The 20,721-nt window shown below is 39.8% G+C and overlaps 1 protein-coding gene across 1 annotated transcript in view; it reads right to left on the bottom strand.

The window, feature by feature from the left end:
* Positions 1-20,721, bottom strand: part of LOC127411211 (ALK tyrosine kinase receptor-like) — a 710,256-nt gene that overhangs the window by 84,092 nt on the left and 605,443 nt on the right. The window contains exons 9-10 of the mRNA XM_051646605.1: positions 17,022-17,188; positions 10,578-10,672 (exon numbers count right to left, since the gene is read on the bottom strand). Of these exons, the coding sequence (XP_051502565.1) occupies positions 10,578-10,672; positions 17,022-17,188 (262 nt within the window). The remainder of the gene's footprint in view (positions 1-10,577; positions 10,673-17,021; positions 17,189-20,721) is intronic.

Genomic DNA, 20,721 nt, shown 5'->3' with positions numbered 1-20,721 from the left:
TAAGCTCCACTTTGAGCACTTTTTTGCATCTTAATTTCTTGAGCTTTGTGGCCCTGCATGAGCATTATTTAAATTACATATAAATGACATATAAATACACATGGCATATACATTTTAAATATGTAGATCTGCTAAATAAATACATTAGAATTTAGATGGCCTCAAAGCTTAAAGATTAACTAAACTCCAATTTTGTGTTCTCGACACAAATGCTATTCCACAAAGAAGGCAGCACTCTAAGATTCCTTCTCATGCCCAAATGCTAATGCAGCAGCACATGAATCTTTAATGAAAAAGACAATCCTATAAAGCACTGTGATGAGCTCATTGCAAAAAAAATATATATCAAAGATGGAGCACAAAGCAACAACAACAACAAAAAGATTTTAAATATACTTAATTTATTCAATATCAAAAAATATCTTTAAAAAAATTAAATATAATAAAAAATGGCAGAGGCTATTTGCACTAAATACTAACAGAGATAGATGCTGTTTACACTAAGTGCAAGTAGCAACAAAAAAGCATATTCCTTGAACTACGTGCAAATAGTGTTAGATGCTATTTGCACCCTGACGGACACTATTGGCACCCCTACTTAAATACTAACAAACAAAATAGGGGCATCCCACAGACACCCTACATCAATCCCTACCCCTAAACCTAACCCTAACCTTCCCTCACAAAAATTTACCATGCTTTTACTACAGTAACCATAGTATAACCATGGTATTTTGTTATAAAATAATAGTAACTACAAAAAACAAACAAACAAGCAAAAACATAAATAAAAAGAATCATAAAAAAACAAACATGGTTACTACATTAAGACCATATTACTATAGTAACACCATGGTTAATTTCCGTTAAAAAAACAAACAAACATGATTACTACAATATTACTATAGTACAACCGTGGTTAATTTTCGTATGGGTTAGTCTCCCAAGACTTTCACAAAAGAAGCAATACAATCTACTCACAACTGATGCCTAGCCCCAGAAGAAGGCCATTCCCTCTCTTGCCCAGACGAGGAAGGGAACGCATGTGATCGAAAGCCTAAAACCTTTAAATGACTACACAAATTACAATTTAAACAGCTTTACAGCTCACATAATGCACGAGTTTTACCAGAAGAATTAATGTAAGTGCTTTTGTAAAATTATAAGCTTCACATTTTTGCCATTAAACCCTCCAAAAATTGGCTCCATTCACTTCCATTGTAAGTGCCTCTCTGTAAGCTCTATTTTTATTTATTTATTTTTTAAAGAAAGGAGGGACAAGTCGAAATTGATTTTTGTGGTAATCAACATTAAGCCACGAATGCTGTTGCCTGAGCTTAACTTGTACTAAACCCGTAATATTCCTTTAAGAGCGGAGACAGAAAGTAGCATGGGAAAAAGTGGGACAAAAGGCAGATTCGAACCTGGGTCAGGAAAACACATTCACAATGCCTTTATATTTCACGGCACTGCAGTGACACTAATGGTGCAGTTTGTTGTAAATTTTAGTGTTTCCACCAGACTATTGGAGTGCAAATAACTGCACTGTGAGGCAGGTGCTATTTATACTGTACCTAGTGCAAATAGTCAAATAATTAAAAAAGAGGCTATTTATCCAATTGTAAGAGTTAATTATGTTTTGCTAATAGGATAATTGTGATGAGCGATGGTTTATAGTTTAAAAAGTACTTAAATATTGATCTTTTTCACACCAAAATCGATCATATCACTTTAGAAAACATTAATTTAACCGCTGGAGATGTATGGATGACCTTTACTCTGACTGCCTGTGATTTCTGGAGCTTCAAAAATCTGATCACCATCCACTTGCATTTTAAGGACCTACTGAGCTAAGATATTTTTCAATTTTTCTTCACATGTGTTCTGGTGAAGAAAGTCGTACACACCTGGGATATCATGAAGGTGAGTAAATGATGAGAGACTTTTCATTTTTGGGTGAACTAAGTAATTTAAGTAAATAGGAATGTCTCTATCAAAAAGGAGAATTTTTATTAACTTTAAGTTAAAGGTGACTTCCATTCCTACACCCCCCAAACTGAGCAAGACAATTTCTCCCATTCATACGAATAATCTTTCTCATCCTTATAATGTCTCTTTTATTGTGTCGTTAGCTTAGCAACATGCTAGCACCAATCTCTATTGAAATTGTCAAGTTGAGTTCCTTGTTCATTTTATGTAGACTGTTCTCTGTGAAATCGGAAACAGTAGGCTTACTTTTTTATCAGATAAATCTGTCTGTACTTACCAAAATTCGCCATAAGCGGTAAGTGTTGTTGGCTGTATGGACATGTGTAAGCTTCATTTCCAGGTTAAATGTCAATGGAGGTGCACAAGCGAGTTGTGAAGCGAGTTGTTTTCAGCTATACAGGATGTAATACAGTGAAGAGCATATTTTATAAACTGAACACCCCAACCGAACCCCCAAACCTAAACCTAACCATCAGTGGAGTACAAATGTAATGTTAGGGGGAAACACCTCAGAATAGAGCTCGTCACTGATTGTGTACGCAATTACTTCCTGGTTTTACTGCAGGATTTGAACCTGGGTCTCCCACGCCTGCTGACGCAACGCAACTCTGGTCATGCCGCAAATGAAGGTGAACACACTTAAACCGATGGAAAAATGTCTGATGGAAGATGGCGCTAATCAGTGAGTCTGCATAATGTGTCTGATTGTAGGGTACTGTAACTCTCGAAAACAACATGCCGACTTCCCATGTGATCATGTTGCTTTATGTGGGGAGTGCAACTTATGTGATATACAACGTTGCTGTCTACGTAGAGCATTCCAAATCAGTCACTTATAAGGTTCCATTTCAAAAAGTTGTCTATGTAGGCTGTTGACAGCAAAGCAACTTACTAGGTTTTTAGACCTGAACTTTTCTATGTCTTTCCTCTTTCTCCCCAGTATAATGGATCCTGTACCAAATATGAATTACTTGAATTTTATACAAATTATTCATGTCAACAATACACACTGCTTGCCCTTGGATTCAACACTGGATGCTTCGTCCATTGACTCTAGCGCTTATTGACTTGTGATGATATAGTTTAAATATTTCATTTAGGCAGGAAATGAGGGCATAATGTATAACTCTACTCATTTAAAACTGACACTTGGAAAGGAGATGGGAGAGAGGCTAGAATATATGGTGCCGTAGTGCAACTGTGCCGAATCAATGCGTGGCAGAAAATGGCGTCAGATACAAATTGCTGGGCAAATATTTCATGGTGCAGCTGAGCCATTCAACATCAGTGGCATTTTCTCTCATGCCAATGGAGAGTGATTAGGACTGCTGTTGTGAGGCACTCAGATCTTATGAAGATGTACATCTCATTGCATCTAATGATGCTTTAAAGTCATCACACTGTTAGGATCAAAGTGCCAGCCATCAATTAGATTTCCATACATCTAACCCTTTACTTTTAGTGCTACATAGCCCACCATCCTATAATAAAATCCATTAGATACACCCAATTAGCACTACAAAACAACTGAAAATGTTAACAGTCCACATAAAAATGCAAAAACTGCATGTATTATTTATGTATGTTCAGGTTAAGCTGATGACTTTACTGTTTAAAATATTTTTTTTCTTTTTACCAGGAAATATTACTGCTAAAAGACCAGCTTTGACCTGCATTGATTTTCATGCAAGTCCAGGCTGGCTTATGCTGGTTAGTGCTGGTGTTCACTAGCAAAAAAAACAAAACAAAAGTATTTCTGTTGAAGCTGGTTGACTAATTAAGTCTTGCTGGTTAACCGCTGTTTTTTAAACTAGAGATTGATTGGCATTGCCTCATTATCATTGAAAAACATGTAAAAGAACACATTTTCATTGAGTGAACACTGTGAACCCACATACACATTTATATTACATATGTGATGTTATAATTAAAGGTTGGAACAGTATATATGTAGATGAAAGCAAGTAAAAAAAGTGTAGAAGTGCAGAGGGAGCATCTTCCACTTTAAGAAAGATAAATATATCAGCCCCAGGACCAGCCAAATATTCTGTCTATATTGCTTGTAATCGATATCTAAGATGCTAAGTCACATTTCAGAATTTAGTATTAATTATATATATATATATAATTTTTTTGAAACACTTACTCATTCTTTATTATTATAATTTTTTTTCTTCTTTCACATTTTAGAATAATAGTATAGTCATCAAAACTATGGAATAACATACAGGGAACTATGGGAATTGTGTTGCGACTAAACAAAATCCAAAATTAATTTAAAAAAAATTATATTTTAGCATCTTCAAAGTAGTCACCCTTTGCCTAGAATTTGCAGACATGTACTCTTGACATTTTCTCAACCAGCTTCTTGAGGTATCACCCTGGGATGCTTTTTAAACAGTAATTAAGGAGTTTCCATCTATTCTGGGCACTTATTGGCTGCTTTTCTTTATTATTTGGTCCAAGTCATCAATTTCCCAAAAAAATATTTGTTTAAATTAAATTTTAGTTTTATAATGAAATAAATTAATATGGTGGCACAATTATATTTTTGTCTACAAAACTAATTTCAAACATCTAAGCATATGCCTTCAGATCAAAAGATTTTTAAGATCATGAGAAACATTTCAGTTTCAAAAGTTTTGACCGGTAGTGTGTGTATGTGTGTGTGTGTATATATATATATATATATATATATATATATATATATATATATATATATATATATATATATAGATATATATAATGTTTGTGTGTGTGTGTATCGTGTATATATATATATATATATATATATATATATATATATATATATATATATATTATGGTTGTATTGTTATAAAAATCCACTAATGTTGTAGGTGGAGTCTCAAAAACATAGGGTAATTAGCAAAAATATGAACACTGCACAAGAGTTAGGCTAGTTGGGAAGCCTGGCAGGGACACCAGCACACCAGCATTAATATTGGGTTCCAGCATAAAAAAAATAAATTAAAAAAACTAAATAATAATAAAAACAACAACAACATAAACTAGTGACCAAATATGCTGGTCTTTTCAACAAGATAAACACTGCATTAAAGGAATAGTTCACACAAAAGTAAAAATTCTTCCATTTTTTATTTACCCTCAAACCAGCATGTTATTTTCCAGTGAAACATGAAAGGCAATATTATGAAGGATCTTCACACAGCTCTTTTCCATAAAATGACCATTCAAAGTGGCCATGTCTGTAAATCTCCAAAAAGTACAAAAACACCATAAAAGTAGCTCAAATGGCTGCTTTCTAAAGCCATACAATATTTTTGTGTGAGGAACAAACCTATATGGATTCACTGATATCCTTACCCTCTGGAATGTCAATAAAGCTTTATTGTGCTTTTGTGGTGTTTTTGTCCTTTTTGTAGCTTGACAGATGTGGTCACTGTGCACTGGCATATTGTTATATTTCTGCTCCACAGCAAAAAAAAAAAAAAAAAAATACATACAAAATAACAGTATATGGTTTTGAAACAACATGAGGGTCTGTAAAAAATGACAGGATTTTATATTTGTCTTTGAAATGACTTTAAGTCTTATCCACTCCTTTTGGGCAGTAAAGCACTTCTTCTCACATTGATGCTAAAGTCTAGAAGGGCAAATGTACAATGTCAGTAACAAGCTGATTTGGTCTGCCAGTGGCACTTTCAGAGGAGAATAATACGGCACCACATGGATCTTCCCAAGTAAATGGGTTTATCCTGTTTACTCCAAGTGGTTTGCATTTATGATTTTGATTCCTGCTCTTCAACCAACTCTACTATATTCAAATCTATTTATAGGGCCCCCTCAGACTGCTTACAATTTCGTGCACAATTAAAAAGTGGAACTCGAGAGGCAGACTTTCTTGTCAATGTCCTCTTAGAGCTGGCTTAAAAGTCTTGTCATTTTCATGTCATCATTAACCTGGCATCTCAGTTAACGTGTGACTGAGTCATTGTATAAATGTGAGTTTTGGCCTTTACAGTATATGAAACCACAAGTCTGTGCTATATCTCTACATGGCTTCTTAGATCACACAATGAATTTGACTTCTGTTGAAAAGCTTTAACTGTCCTACTCGTAATTTAAGAGTAATTTGTAGTGATGATATGTATGTATATATATATATATAACACACTGGTGGCCAAAAGTTTGGAATAATGTACAGATTTTGCTCTTATGGAAAGAAATTGGTACTTTTATTCACCAGTGGCACTCAGCTGATCACAATGTATTGTCAGGACATTAATAATGTGAAAAATTACTATTACAATTTGAAAACATTTTAAACTACTTCAAAGAGTTCTCATCAAGAAATCCTCCATGTGCAGCAATGACAGCTTTGCAGATCCTTGGCATTCTAGCTGTCAGTTTGTCCAGATACTCAGGTGACATTTCACCCCACGCTTCCTGTAGCTCTTGCCGTAGACTGTAGTGTACACCTTTGTATGAAATCTTTTGTATGGCAATTTCAAGCATTGTATAGCCTTCATTCCTCAAAACAATGATTGACTGACGAGTTTCTAGAGAAAGCTGCTTCTTTTTTGCCATTTTTGACTTAATATTGACCTTAAGACATGCCAGTCTACTGCATACTGTGGCAACTCAAAAACAAACACAAAGACAATGTTAAGCTTCATTTAACGAACCAAATAGCTTTCAACTGTGTTTGGTATAATGGTAAGTGATTTTTCTAGTACAAAATTAGCAATTTAGCCTGATTACTCCAGGATAAGGTGTTGGAGTGATGGCTGCTGGAAATGGGGCCTGTCTAGATTTGATCAAAAATTAAGTTTTTCAAATAGTGATGGTGCTGTTTTTTACATCAGTAGTGTCCTGGCTATACTTTATGATCAGTTGAATGCCACTTTGGTGAATAAAAGTACCAATTTCCTTCCGAAACAGCAAAATCTGTACATTATTCCAAACTTTTGGCCGCCAGTGTATATATATATATATATATATATATATATATATATATATATATATATATATATATATATGTATGTATGTATGTATACACAATATATAGATATTTAGTAATGACTTATATATATACAAGTCTTTATATATATACTGTATAATGTGTATATATATATATATATATATATATATATATATATATATATATATATATATATATATATATATATATATATATATGTCATTACTAAATATCTTGGACTCAAGATGGTGCTGAGTATGGCTGCTGCATTGCGAGCTCCGACACAACATTGCAGTTTTTTGTTTGTTTTGTTTATAGTTCTTATGTTTTTTTGTCTTGGATGGTGTCTGCCTTATTGTATACAATAGAAAAACACTTTTGGACATTAGCTCTGTGATTGCACACCGAAAACCGGACTTCCAATTCCTCAATGCCGACCCGCTGTTTACAAACATGCCAATGGAGCCCTCTGTCTGGGCTGCCCGGCCGCAGAAACGCAGAAGGAAAAGGGAAAATAGAGCCGCCGTTCTCATCAGAGTAAAACATCATGCAAATCGACCCCCGCTACCCAGTATTCTACTGGCAAATGTTCAGTCTCTAGACAACAAGCTCTGCAAGCTGAGAGCACGGAACTCTTTCCAACAAGAGACGAGGGACTGCTGCATTATCTGCCTTACAGAAACGTCTGCTGAGATTCCAGATTCAGCCATCGAACCTGCGGTGTTCTCCGTGCACCAAGCGGAGAGAGCGAAAGACCTCTCACGTAAAAGCAGAGGAGGTGGTGTATGTTTTATGGTCAACAAATCCTGGTGTAATCAGAGGAACCTACATTCTATCAAGTCTTTCTGCTCTTCTGATCTGGAATTTCTCATGCTTCTGTGTCGACCATTCTGGCTACCGAGGGAATTCACATTATCACTGCTGTGTACATCCCACCACAAGCCGACACAGACCGGGCACTCAAGGAACTGTATGGTGTGTATAAGTGAGCAGGAAACCGCGCACCCTGAGGCTGCATTCATTGTGACCGGGTACTTTAACAAAGCCAATCTCAAATCAATCGCACCAAAATACCACCAACATATCAGTTTCAACACATGAGGGGACCGGGTTTTGGACCATTGCTACTCTCCCTTCCGGGATGGCTACAAATCCTTCCCCCGCCCACCATTTGGCAAATCAGACCACTCTTCCGTTCTCCTTCTGCTCGCTTACAGGCAGAAACTGAAACAGGAAGCACCCACCCTCAGAATGATCCAGTGCTGGTCGGACCAATCAGATTCTACGCTACAAGACTGTTTTGATCACGTGGACTGAGAAATGTTCCGGTCTGCCTCTGATGATGATATCGAGGTTTACGCTGATAGCGTAACGTGTTTCAACAGAAAGCACGTGGAGGTTCTGGTTTTCTACCAGAAACCAGGGATTAATAGCGATGTTCCTGCGACACTTAATGTGTGGACCTCCGCTTTTAATTCTGGGAATGCGGAGGAGCATAAACAAGCCAGTTATGCCCTCCGCAAAACTATCAGAGCAGCAAAACGCCAGAACAGGGACAAGATTGAAGGACAGTTCAATACCACCGACTCTAGAAGCATGTGGCAGAGAATTAATATCATCACAGACTACAAAGGGTATAAAAACTCTGCAGTGAACACTGCTGCCTCTCTCCCGGATGAGCTAAATATTTTTATGCTAGTTTTGAGGGAAATACCTCCACACTCGCAGAGAGAGCTCTCGTGGCCGAAGCTACAGAGGTTAGTTCACTCTCCGTCTCTGTAGCGGATGTAACCTGATCCTTCTGACGGGTGAATATCCATAAAGCCGCAGGTCCAGATGGCATTCCGGACCACGTCATCAGAGTGTGCGCGAACCAACTGGCTGGTGTTTTTACAGACATTTTCAACCTTTCCATCTCCTTGTCTGTAGTCCCCAAATGCTTCAAAATGTCCACCATTGTGCCTGTACCAAAGCAATCCAAAATCACTTGCTTAAATGACTGGCATCCTGTTGCTCTGACCCCCATCATCAGCAAATGCTTTGAGAGGCTAATCAGAGACTACATCTGCTCTGTGCTGCCTGCCTCACTGGACCCATTGCAGTTTGCTTACCGCAACAACCACTCCACTGATGATGCCATTGCATCAACGCTACACACTGCTCTCTCCAGCCTGGAAAAAAGGAACACTTATGTGAGAATGCTGTTTGTAGACTACAGCTCAGCATTCAACACCATAGTGCCCTCCAAGCTTTATGTGACACTCCGGGCTCTGGGCTTAAACAGCTCACTGTGCAGCTGGATTCTGGACTTCCTGTCAAGCAGATGCCAGGTGGTTAGAATGGGCAGCAACATCTCCTCATCACTGACCCTCAACACCGGAGCCCCGCAGGGCTGTGTTCTCATCCCACTCTTGTATTCCTTGTACACACATGACTGTGTGGCAACACACTGCTCCAATGCCATCATTAAGTTTGCTGATGATACGACGGTTGTAGGTCTGATCACTGACAATGATGAAACAGCCTACAGAGAGGAGGTGCACACTCTGACACGCTGGTGTCAAGAGCACAACCTCTCTCTCAACGCCAACAAGACCAAGGAGCTTGTGGTGGAGTTCAGGAGAAAAGACAGAGAACACAGCCCCATCACCATCACCATCAATGGAGCACCGGTGGAAAGAGTCAGCAGCTTCAAGTTCCTCGGTGTCCACATCACAGAGGAACTCACATGGTCCGTCCACATTGAGGCCATTGTGAAGAATGCTCATCAGTGCCTCTTCTTCCTGAGACGGCTGAGGAAGTCTGGAATGAACCACCACATCCTCACACGGTTCTACACCAGCACTGTATAGAGCATCCTGACTGGCTGCATCACTGCCTGGTATGGCAATAGCACCGCCCTCAACCGCAAATCCCTGCAAAGGGTGGTGTGAACTGCCAGACACATCATTGGAGGTGAGCTTCCCTCCCTCCAGGACATATATACTAGATGGTGTGTGAAAAAAGCTCGGAGGATCATCAGAGACTCCAGCCACCCGAGCCATGGGCTGCTCTCACTGCTACCATCAGGCAGGCGGTATCGCAGCATCAGGACCACACCAGCCGACTCCATGACAGCTTCTTCCCCCAAGCAATCAGACTTTTGAACTCCCGATCTCTCACGATCAATATACATCAGCACTGCACTTTATTAATCTTATTATCTCACACCGGACTGTCATAAATTATATTCTCTCTTAACAACACACTGGCAACTGACTATCAACTGACAGGCTGAATGTCAATACAGTACAATACAACCTACTGTATATTTTATATATACTTTATATACTATTTTTATTGTATGTGTAATCTATATTATGTGTATGCATATTCTATATTGTGTGTATTGTATACTGTACATTGTATATAATTATTGTGTTGTGTAATTATGTGTATATTAGATATGTAAATTGTGTTGTGTAAATCTGAAGTTTATTGTAAATTGGTATATGTCTCATCACTGTCATGACTGCTATGTTGCTTGGAACTGCACCCAAGACTGTCACCCACTGTTGCACTTGTGCATATGGTTGTGTGACAATAAAAGTGATTTGATTTGATTTAATAAAAATGCAATACTCACTTTCGAGGAAACACTCCATACTTAGAGTGAAGTTGTCCACTGCAAAAGCGATTCCTGCACTAGATGATATATCTGCACTGAACTGCAGGTAAAACCTAGATTGAGAAAAAGTAAGAGAAACAGAGATAAAGACATCTGTTAATCTGAAACGGAACGAATAAAAGAAAAAAAAAACATGGTGATAACCTATTATGGAAATAGCTATTGTATAAACTAGTCACTGTGGAACAAAACGCATTGGGTGAAAAGAAAAGTTCAACCAAAAACGAAAATTCTGTCATCATTTACAGCGAATGTTGTTCCAAACCTGTATGACTTTCTTTCTTCCATGGAACACAGAACGAGATGTTTAGCTGAATGCTTTTTTTTTTTTTTTTTTTTTTTTGTGAATTGGTACTAGGGCTTTCAAGCTTCAAAAAATAAAACAAGGAAAAATAAAAGTAGCCCATATTACTTATACACTATATTCCAACAATTCTTAAGCCATACATTATCTTTATGACGTCATATGGAAAAAAAAGACTGACATTTATTTTGTTTATTGCTGAAAATCGTCCCCTTTGTAGCAGCTCATAAATCTCATTGGTCTCTTGTGAATGTTCAATCCTGGCACCTCAAGATATGTCACACCAGGTGATATTATGCCTTTGTTTCTCGCATGTCTTGTGACTGATCGCAATATACTGTTTGAATGTATGCAAGTTCAAATACGATTTTAAAACTATGACGAGGGGATGATTTTCAATGAATAACGTTTTCATTTTTAGTCTTTTCCACAAACAATCTTATGGCTTCAGAAGACTTGGAATATAGTTCATGGGTCATATAGACTACTTTTATTTATTTATTTTTTTTGTCATTCTTTGAGATAGTTTTCCCCAGCTGAGTTCTGGTTCCTCCTAAGGTTTCTTCCTCATGTTATGGTGTTTTTCCTTGCCATTATGATCTTTGGCTTGCTCACTGGTTTGTAAGGCAGCATTGTTTGTAAAGTTGCTTTTAAACAATATGTTTTGTTAATACAGTTGAGTTGAATTGATTTAAATTAAAGTGAATTACTTTGAAGCCAAGCCTGTGTCTCACTAGCTGATTTTTCCTCTGATTTTCAGTCATGAGCTTAATGTATATAATTGCTGGATGGTCTTTAGTACTCCCTGCTGAGTTAAGCCAGTGCCACACTAGCAGTCTCCAAACAACTTGATTTCCACTGAGGGTGTCACACATGCAGACTTTTTTGCTGGGATCTCGCTCTCTTCAGTCGGAAGTATGACACACTTGCTGATTAAGAATGCTGGAGGGGTGACACACATACCAACTCAGTGCAACTCTCTCTCTGATTCCCAGTCACATGGAGTTTGCCAAAATAAAAACAGGAGTACTGTGTGAGCATAAACATCTGTAAAATTAACTTTACCTTATGAAAGTGTGTTATTGTGTATTTATCCCCTCAATTACCTCAGCAGGGAGTACCGACAGTCAAGTGCCAATGAGTGCTTCGTCTCCCTCTGCCTGGCCAAAACAACTGGCTAGAGTGGCGCAGGCTTTAATGGCTCTAGCAACTGGAACTGGACTTTTGTTGTGTTTGAGAAAAAAATAAAATAACATTTCAGTCACTTGTGAGGGCACTTGCGGTCTTGTCAACTGACCAATGAGATTCTTCTCTCACTGAAGAACTGACAAGATGTTTAGTCTCTGATCCGAATGTTTACCTCAGTGAATGGTGATAGTAGCCCATGGTAATTGTGTCGCCAAGCATTATTCCTGAGTTTTCCTTAACTTACAATAAATGACTAATAAATTCAGAAATTGGAGGCAAAACAGTGTGTTTATTGAATGTAAATCCTTTTCTCAATGAAGCTGCATATGGACATATGCTTTTGACAGCAATCTCAGATAGATAAATACACAATCACACATATTAACAAGGTAAAGTGACTATGAATCGCATCGTAATTCAGTTCATTGCAATTGCTTATGTTCACGTGGTATTCCTGATTTTATTTCGGAGAGCTTCACATGACTGCAAATCTGATTAAAACTTTGAGGTACTCTGTATTTATGTATTTATAGACTTGTGACTAAAGACAACAAGATTTCAGCAAAATAGTTAGCAGGTGTCTTCCTCGGTCAAATTAACGTTGTTTGGAGTCGGACAATGAGACACCACAAATGTATTCTGACTTTTGGGTAGAACGTCATGGTTACTTGTGTAACCTCCGTTCCCTGATGGAGGGAACGAGACGTTGTGTCGATGTAGTGACACTAGGGGTCATTCTTGGGACCCCGAGACACCTCAGGTCTTTGATAAAAGGCCAATGAAAATTGGCGAGTGGTATTTTCATGCCACTCACCCGGACATACGGGTATAAAAGGAGCTGGCGTGCAACCACTCATTCAGGTTTTATGCTGAGGAGCTGAGACAAGGTCCGGCCATTTCAGCGGGTAGTTCAGCGTTGTGGCAGGAGGAAAACAATGTCTCGTTACCTCCATCAGGGCACTGAGGTTACACAAGTAACCATGACTTTTCCTATCTGTCACTCACTCGACATTGTGTCGATGCAGTGACACTAGGGGTCCCTATACAAAACGCCGCAACTGGCTGAACTGTGTTACGTGAACTGGCGGTGCGTGACGGGCAGACCACTGTGTGCCTCGTAGTCAGCACAACAGGCCGACACGCAACCTCCCCCAACATAGTTATGAGTGTTGAACGGCCCTTTGGGGACAAGTCGACTACCCAAATGATAGAGACAGGCTAGCCTCTTTTCCCCTTCTTTTTTTCCACTCCCTAAAAAAAGGGGGAATATCCGACTGGGCCGACCAGGTCTAGTCAGGGGGTGTCCCTACCCAAGGGCCAGACATGGAGATTCCAGAGGTCTGGTCGTGGGTGCCAGATGGTGCACCGTCCCTGAGAAAGAAGGTCCTTCCTTAGGGGAATTCACCAGGGGTGGGGGCTGTCGCGAGGAGCGTGAGGTCCGGAACCACATCTGGGTGGGCCAGTAGGATGCTACCAGGACGACCTGCTCCTCATCCTCCCTGACCTTGCACAGAGTCTGTGCAAGTAGGCTCACTGGGGGAAATGCATATTTGCGCAGGCCAGGGGGCCAGCTGTGTGCCAGCGTGTCTATGCTGAGAGGTGCCTCAGTCAGGGTGTACCAGAGCTGTGCCTGCCTGAATTGACTCCAAATCAGCTGGACCACCTGAGGGTGGAGTCTCCACTCTCCCCTGAGGGTAACCTGCCGAGTGTCGAGGTTGCCCGGGATGTGAGTGGCTCACAGCGACTTGAGGTGCTGCTGACTCCAGAGGAGGAGACGGCGGGTGAGTTGTGACATACAACGAGAGCGCAGACCGCCTTGGCGATTGACATATGCTACCATTGCCGTGTTGTCTGTCCGAACTAACACGTGCTTGCCCTGTATCAATGGCTGGAACCTCCGCAGGGCGAGCAGAATTGCCAGCAACTCAAGGCAGTTGATGTGCCAATACAGCCGCGGGCCCGTCCAAAAGCCACGCCCCAGTCCGTTTTGGAGGCATGACCACGGCGCGCCTGGAGACCTGCTCTAGGGGAACGCCTGCCCGTAGAAACGTGAGGTCAGTCCATGGGCTGAAGAGGTGGTGACAGACTGGCGTGATGACCACGCGATGTGTCCCGCGGCGCCATGCCCATCTCGGGACTCGAGTCTGAAGCCAGTGCTGAAGCGGTCTCATATGCATCAACCCGAGTGGGGTGGCCACAGCTGAGGATGCCATATGCCCCAGGAGACTCTGAAAGATTTTCAGTGGAACCGCTGTTTTCTGTTTGAACGCCTTCAAACAGGCCAGCACCGACTGTGCACGCTCATTTGTGAGGCGCGCTGTCAATGAGACTGAGTCCAACTCCAAACCAAGTAAAGAGATGCTCTGATCCGGGAGAAGCTTGCTCTTTTTCCAGTTGACCTGAAGCCCTAATCGGCTGAGGTGCGAGAGCACCAAGTCTCTGTGTGCACACAACATGTCCCGAGAGTGAGCTAGGATTAGCCAAGTCCCCAAATCGCCCCCAGTGCTAGCCGCGCTGGCCTCATACCCTTAGGTAGAAGGACCTTAGGTGAGGAGCCGCTGGGGTGGCTTGCTTTCTTTCGAAAGCAATCCGCGACCGCAACGTTGCCATGGTCATGCTCTCGCAGTGAGTACATGAACCATCCACGAACGCTGTCTCCGCTTGGGTCACGCCCAGACACGAATGACAGCGATCGTGACCATCTGAAGTTGAGAGGTAACGACCGCAACCAGGAATAACACACAAACGGAAAGGCATCTTTAAAAAGATGCGTCTTTAAAAAGATGTTCCGTGTGTGCCACTCTTTTTAGAGAAATATACTCTTTTAGGAAAATATACTCTCTTTTTTCTGCCGAAGTGCCTAGGGGCATTCTCTGCAGTGCACCAGTGCAGAGGAGGGAGAAGCCACTGAAATGCGCCGTCAGATCCAGCAAAGGTGAAATAACAGTCAGCTCAGTAAACATCGACCGTTCAGCTCCTCAGCATAAAACCTGAATGAGTGGTTGCATGCCAGCTCCTTTTATACCCGTATGTCCAGGGGAGTGGCATGCAAATACCACTTGCCAATTTTCATTGGCCTTTTATCAAAGACCAGAGGTGTCTCGAGCTCCCAAGAGTGACCCCTAGTGTCACTACATCGACACAACGTCGAGTGAGTGACAGATAGAGAACCCATTATATTCCTTTTGCTATGTGATTTTGAATAAGTGCTTGGTAAGAGCACCACCATCCTGCCCTGCTCAATGAACTAATATTTCCCCTGACAAATAGGGAGACATCATGGGCTTTCTGGGTCATATGGCATGAAGCATTGCAACTAGAATGTGAAGTCTAAGGGCTGAAGAAATGTAAAAAAAAAAAAAAAAAGGGACTCAAACAAGAAAAGGGAAGGATGCCAGGAATAAAATTTTAATTATCCTCTGTAGACTGGGATTAGTGGACCAAAGAGTGAAGGTTGGGGCTTGGGGAATTGGGAGGGTTTTGGGAGGGGTAGATCAGAATCCAATCAAACATGTTGAGATGTAACAGCCTTCTATTTTCCTCTGCCCTCCTTACTTTTATAAATCAAGAGCACTTGTTAACTGGAGTGAAAGTTTAAATGAATGGTGGGTCTCCTCATCAATTTTTTCTCTATTCCTCATTTTCTTCTGGAGAGAGTGATATGATGAGCAAAGGATGTGCGGTGCGCTGCCGGGCCCAAAGGCAGGGATGCAGCACCAGAGGGAGTCATTATTATTTCTGTGTAAATGTGTGGGTTTGTGCAAAAAATTAATACAATCTGCACAATGCTGAGTGAAAACTTCTAGTATGCATCTGAAACTTGAATTTGCAAGAATGATTATAGAAAATGATTTACCATTGTTTGCATCTGTTTGTGCCATAGTTTAGTGTTGAATCCCAATTGCAAATTCATGCCACGGTTAAAGTTCAAAACATTTTAAGATTATCTGAAGGATATGTGAGTGGTGCTTGTCTATGAAAAGGCATATTCACACCAAGCTGACATTTTTGGTGTGAGTTTTCATTGTGATCGAGCCTTTTTAAATAGGAACAATGGATTCATATAGTACTATTCACACTGACACATCATCTGCTGACAATCCAAAGGTTTTTTTAACAGAGGGCAGTCTTTTTTACTTCCGACTGTGAAAAATAGCTTTTCGTTAAACGCCACCTATTGTTCTAGATAGCCAGAGTAAAAAATGCCTTGGTCTTGGTGTGAATAGAGCCTTTTGTCTGCAATTTGTGTAGCAAATTCATCTGATATTTTGTGTGAATATGCCTTAAGAGTGTTGCCATTGCATTGCAAGGTGATTGCTAGGGTGGTCCAGGTGGTTGTTAGGGTATGTGTGTCCCTTCCTGGGTTTAGAACTTGGGTCCATTCTTCAATAAAAGTCTATGGTTTTTATTTCTGCCCATTTTATTATTCACTAGCCAAAAATTGTAAGTCAGATTGTTTAGAAAAAAAAGAAAAAAAAAACAATCTCACCACTCCTAAGTAAGCTGCATGATTTAAGGTATAATTCATGTCCATAGCACAAACAGTTAATACTACAGTGCCTTAATTTAATACTTATTGTTTGGGGTTTTGAAAACAAAACCTCACACTAAGTGTGAGCCTAGGCATCATTTATGGGTTGGACATGTCCCCAACACTTTTTGTGTTAGACAATTTTGTCCACATCACTTTTTTTTTTCTTGTGTAGGAGTTTCCAAATCCCAGGACTAACAGTAGCAGATATATGGATAAAGTTAATCAATGAATTAAGTGAAATATTTATTGGAATTATTTGTGCATAACCTAATTAATGTCTATGAGTTTCACAACATCACAAATCCCCCACCCCCCCTCCCTCAGGATGCTTTGCCTTAGCACCACTTATAAATGTAAAGGTTGTGAGTAGACTTACAGATCCACCAATCCGAAGAGAGGCAGGGTGATGAGTTTCCACCCTTTTCCCATATTAGCTTCGCTTGTTGAGTTCCAAAGACTCCGTTGGCCCTCAGGACCTGTACTGTTCTTGATAATCCAGAGTGAGAGTACTCCATTTGAAGAACCACACACCCAAAACTTGACCTATAGAAGAGAATACAAGTCAGACTTGAGCACTGATGCATTGCCAAATGTGGTTTCAACCATTCCATTCCAGTCTCAAGGAAGATTGACAGTGATGGTGATGATTACACATCATCTGTCCTCATTCTCAGATTGACAGTCCACACTCCATTCACGGATCATTTAATATATATTGCACAGACAAAACAATGGCAAGATATGGGGAGACAGTTACAATCTGACTGGAAGTAAAGGCTGGATTACAATACAGGACTTTTAAAATCTGAACACATTTCAAAATACTAGGTGTCACACACTTACAGACTTTGTAAATGGCTACAGAGAAAAACTGGCCATATCAAACCATGACTGGGGATCAGTCTCTCAAGTCGATCCAATCTGATCACAAACTCACAACTTCCTGAAGCCTATACCATGAAGCTCATTGAACAAACTCAGGGTTCCAGGATTGGTTTCGAGTTGACAAAACCAAACCAATCCAATCAGGCATTATCAGGTTGCTGCTCATTATCAGGTTGTCAACTTGGTCTTTGATCTGGAGTTTAAGATTAGTTAATGCGCTCGTGCACATGAATGAGTGACAATTGCGGCGCACAGCCGATCGTGTGAAACATGGATAGAAAGAGCGCGATTTATATGAACTTCTTGCGAGAGTTGGCAAATTTACCTCTCCGCTGAAGGCCAATCATTGTGAAAATATGAAGCATTTAAATACTTTTAAACAGCACAGCAGGAGATTGCTTTAAAACTATGAACAATTAAAAACAAATTTACACTGCACAAGAGATCACCATTAAATCATGAAGGATTAAAACACATGATGATTTACACAGCACAAGGAATAACGGTACAATTATATAGAAATTAAGACATTTACACAGCTAGAAGAAACACCACAGCTGCTGCGAGAGCTCAAAAGGACAGCTGGAAACAAATTCTGAATGTGATAAAAAAATAAAAAAATAAAATGAAACAGCTGATATATCGATGTGTAAGTGAATTCATATATGTCCACAACAAGAACACACAGGTTAATTAATTTTAAAGCTTAAAAACTTTATTTAAAATATTAAAGCTTTTATATTCATTTAAACTGAAAGCTTAATATAGTTTCATACTATTACAAATTAATATAGGCTATTGAATAATTAAACAGTGAGCACTTGGAATACTGTATGTAATAATTAGTATGCAATACTAAGACACATTTGTTCTTTTTTTTTTAATACGCATTTTGTTTACCGCTTATATTGAGTTTCATATTAAATACTGTATGTTCATCTCTAGTCCATGAAACAAAGGCATTTGTGAGGCATTCATCCCTTTTTATAGCCATCTGTTACATTGATTAAACTTTTAATATTTTAAAATCGATCATTATTGGCAGGCATTTTATTAATCCAATTATATTACAATTGTAGTGTTTTTAAATTAAATAAAAGACTGCCATAAATCTATATTTTGACTCTCAAATAAATAATTTATCATGAAGATTCAATTTTGTGATTTTCTATAAAGGGTGCAGGGAAGTGAAGTCATTGCATCAGAGATGTCACTTTACTCACAGCTGATTGGTTCAGTATCTGTAGCGATCTGTAACCCAGAACAAAACCTGCCACGGAGCAGAGTAGCCGTGTAGTGTAAGTTACTATGGCGATGAACACCACCAAAAGCTGATCAACCTTCATGGTACCTAAAACCCAGGGTTGACGCAAACTAAACTGAAACTTACCTGGCTAGCCACCGAAACCGGCTTCATGGTATAGCCCTCTGTTCTAGGAGACGCATTACAGACATAACCAACATGTAAGGGAGCATTGCTGTTATTGTTGCTGCTACTCTGAGTACCGAGTCACAAAAGAGGTGCGGTCTTGGATGGGAAGAAGTTACCAGTGTGGCTTCTAAAGACTGCAGCCTGAGTTGGAGAGGCTTAAAAGTTATGTTCCACTTTGAGTGCTTGTTCACAGTTCCATTTCTTGAGCTTTGTGTCCCAGAGTACTCAATTTCCATTGGCTGCTCACTGTACGACTTCTGATTTTTAAGTCGAGAAGCATCATGGATTATGAGATTTGCTCTGCAGTCATGGATCGGCATAAAAATACAGCTTTTTAATTTGAAAAGACAGAAATCCCCAAAAGGGTATTTCAAATTAGCAGTAAAATCTGACAACAATCGTATCCTAAATTGGGCTTCTTTAGCTCTGATCACGCTATGTTTCAGGCTGATCCACCTAATGTGCATGCATGTTCCTGAGTTAATTGACAGGTAATGTCTGTATCTAAAAGGGGATTGGCTCTTTTACCTGTAAGGTGGGACTTCTTTTCTACATCCGCTTGGTGTTCGAAATTCTCCCATTAATTTTAATACATGTGCTCCATCTTGGGCTAATGTGTACCAGGCTGCTACCATGAGTGCTTTTCATGAAGACCTAAACATCACATTTAAAACCTGAACTGTGGTTGTCAACAGTTTATCAATTGCCGGTTCTAGGCCAGATTAAGCTGCAAAGTGGACCAGACTTTATGCTGATAGTAAAAAGTCTGGCTCTGCAAGACTATGCATGATCTAATGTTGATCATTATATATATATATATCATATCTACTCTGATGTTCATCCATTATGAGGGGTCTATGGTGGGTGACTTACAATAGAGTGTGAAGAGACCAGCTGTTGAAGAGTGAGAGCTTTCACCTATTACAGAACTCATGCTGAGAACTGTAGCTATGGGAGGGAGGACACCACGGTCATAATCTACAGTCCTGCCTCGCATCTGGGTCCAGTCCAAAATTCTGTCATGCCCCGCTGTGCCTCGGCACCGCTCTGGGCACAGCTCATACAAGAGTAAGCCCTCACCTCACATCTATCAAATGCTGTCAGTCAGACTTCTCACAGAGCCCAAACCAACACCTGCTTTTCCACCTGTGCTCCTATTTATCAAGGCTCTATAATCTCCTTGACATTTTCTCACTCTTTCTTATTTTCATTTTTTGTATCCCACTGCTCCATCTCTGTCAGTCTTTGCTCCTCAGTTCCCTCTGCAACTCTTTGTTTGAGTGTCTTTCTTAAGGAAGTCTTCGCAGTTGTGTAATTCACCTTTCCCAGCAGGCTTCTGTGTGAGGCACAGAATGATGGGGTCAAGGTCTATGAATTCTTAATCTAAAACAGAGGCAGTCTTTCAAAAGCCAGCCGACAAGGTGAGAGCCAGACATTTTTCCATTCTTCAAAACGGACATTAACATTTCACATTTGGTTGCCAAATTTCCATGTAATTACATACAAATCACATTGAAATTAGGGTGCAACAATAACCCCCTGACACCAGGCTAAATTATGTTGGTAGCTATTACAAAAGCAAATCATTAAAGCTATTTGACAATCTAAAAATTTCACATATAACCTTAAATATTGAAAAATTACCAGCAAAAACCAAACATGTATAAAACCTTTTGCTACAGATCCTTGTGCAAATCAAACAACAATAAAAAGGAAGTACAATGCAGAATGTTATTGTGAAATACAATCAGTGGCACAA

The sequence above is a fragment of the Myxocyprinus asiaticus genome, chromosome 20 (genome assembly GCF_019703515.2).
Source record: "Myxocyprinus asiaticus isolate MX2 ecotype Aquarium Trade chromosome 20, UBuf_Myxa_2, whole genome shotgun sequence".
Taxonomy (NCBI): Eukaryota; Metazoa; Chordata; class Actinopteri; order Cypriniformes; family Catostomidae; genus Myxocyprinus; species Myxocyprinus asiaticus.
The sequence above is the reverse complement of the archived record's forward strand: the minus strand, read 5'-3'. Positions and strand labels throughout refer to the sequence as shown.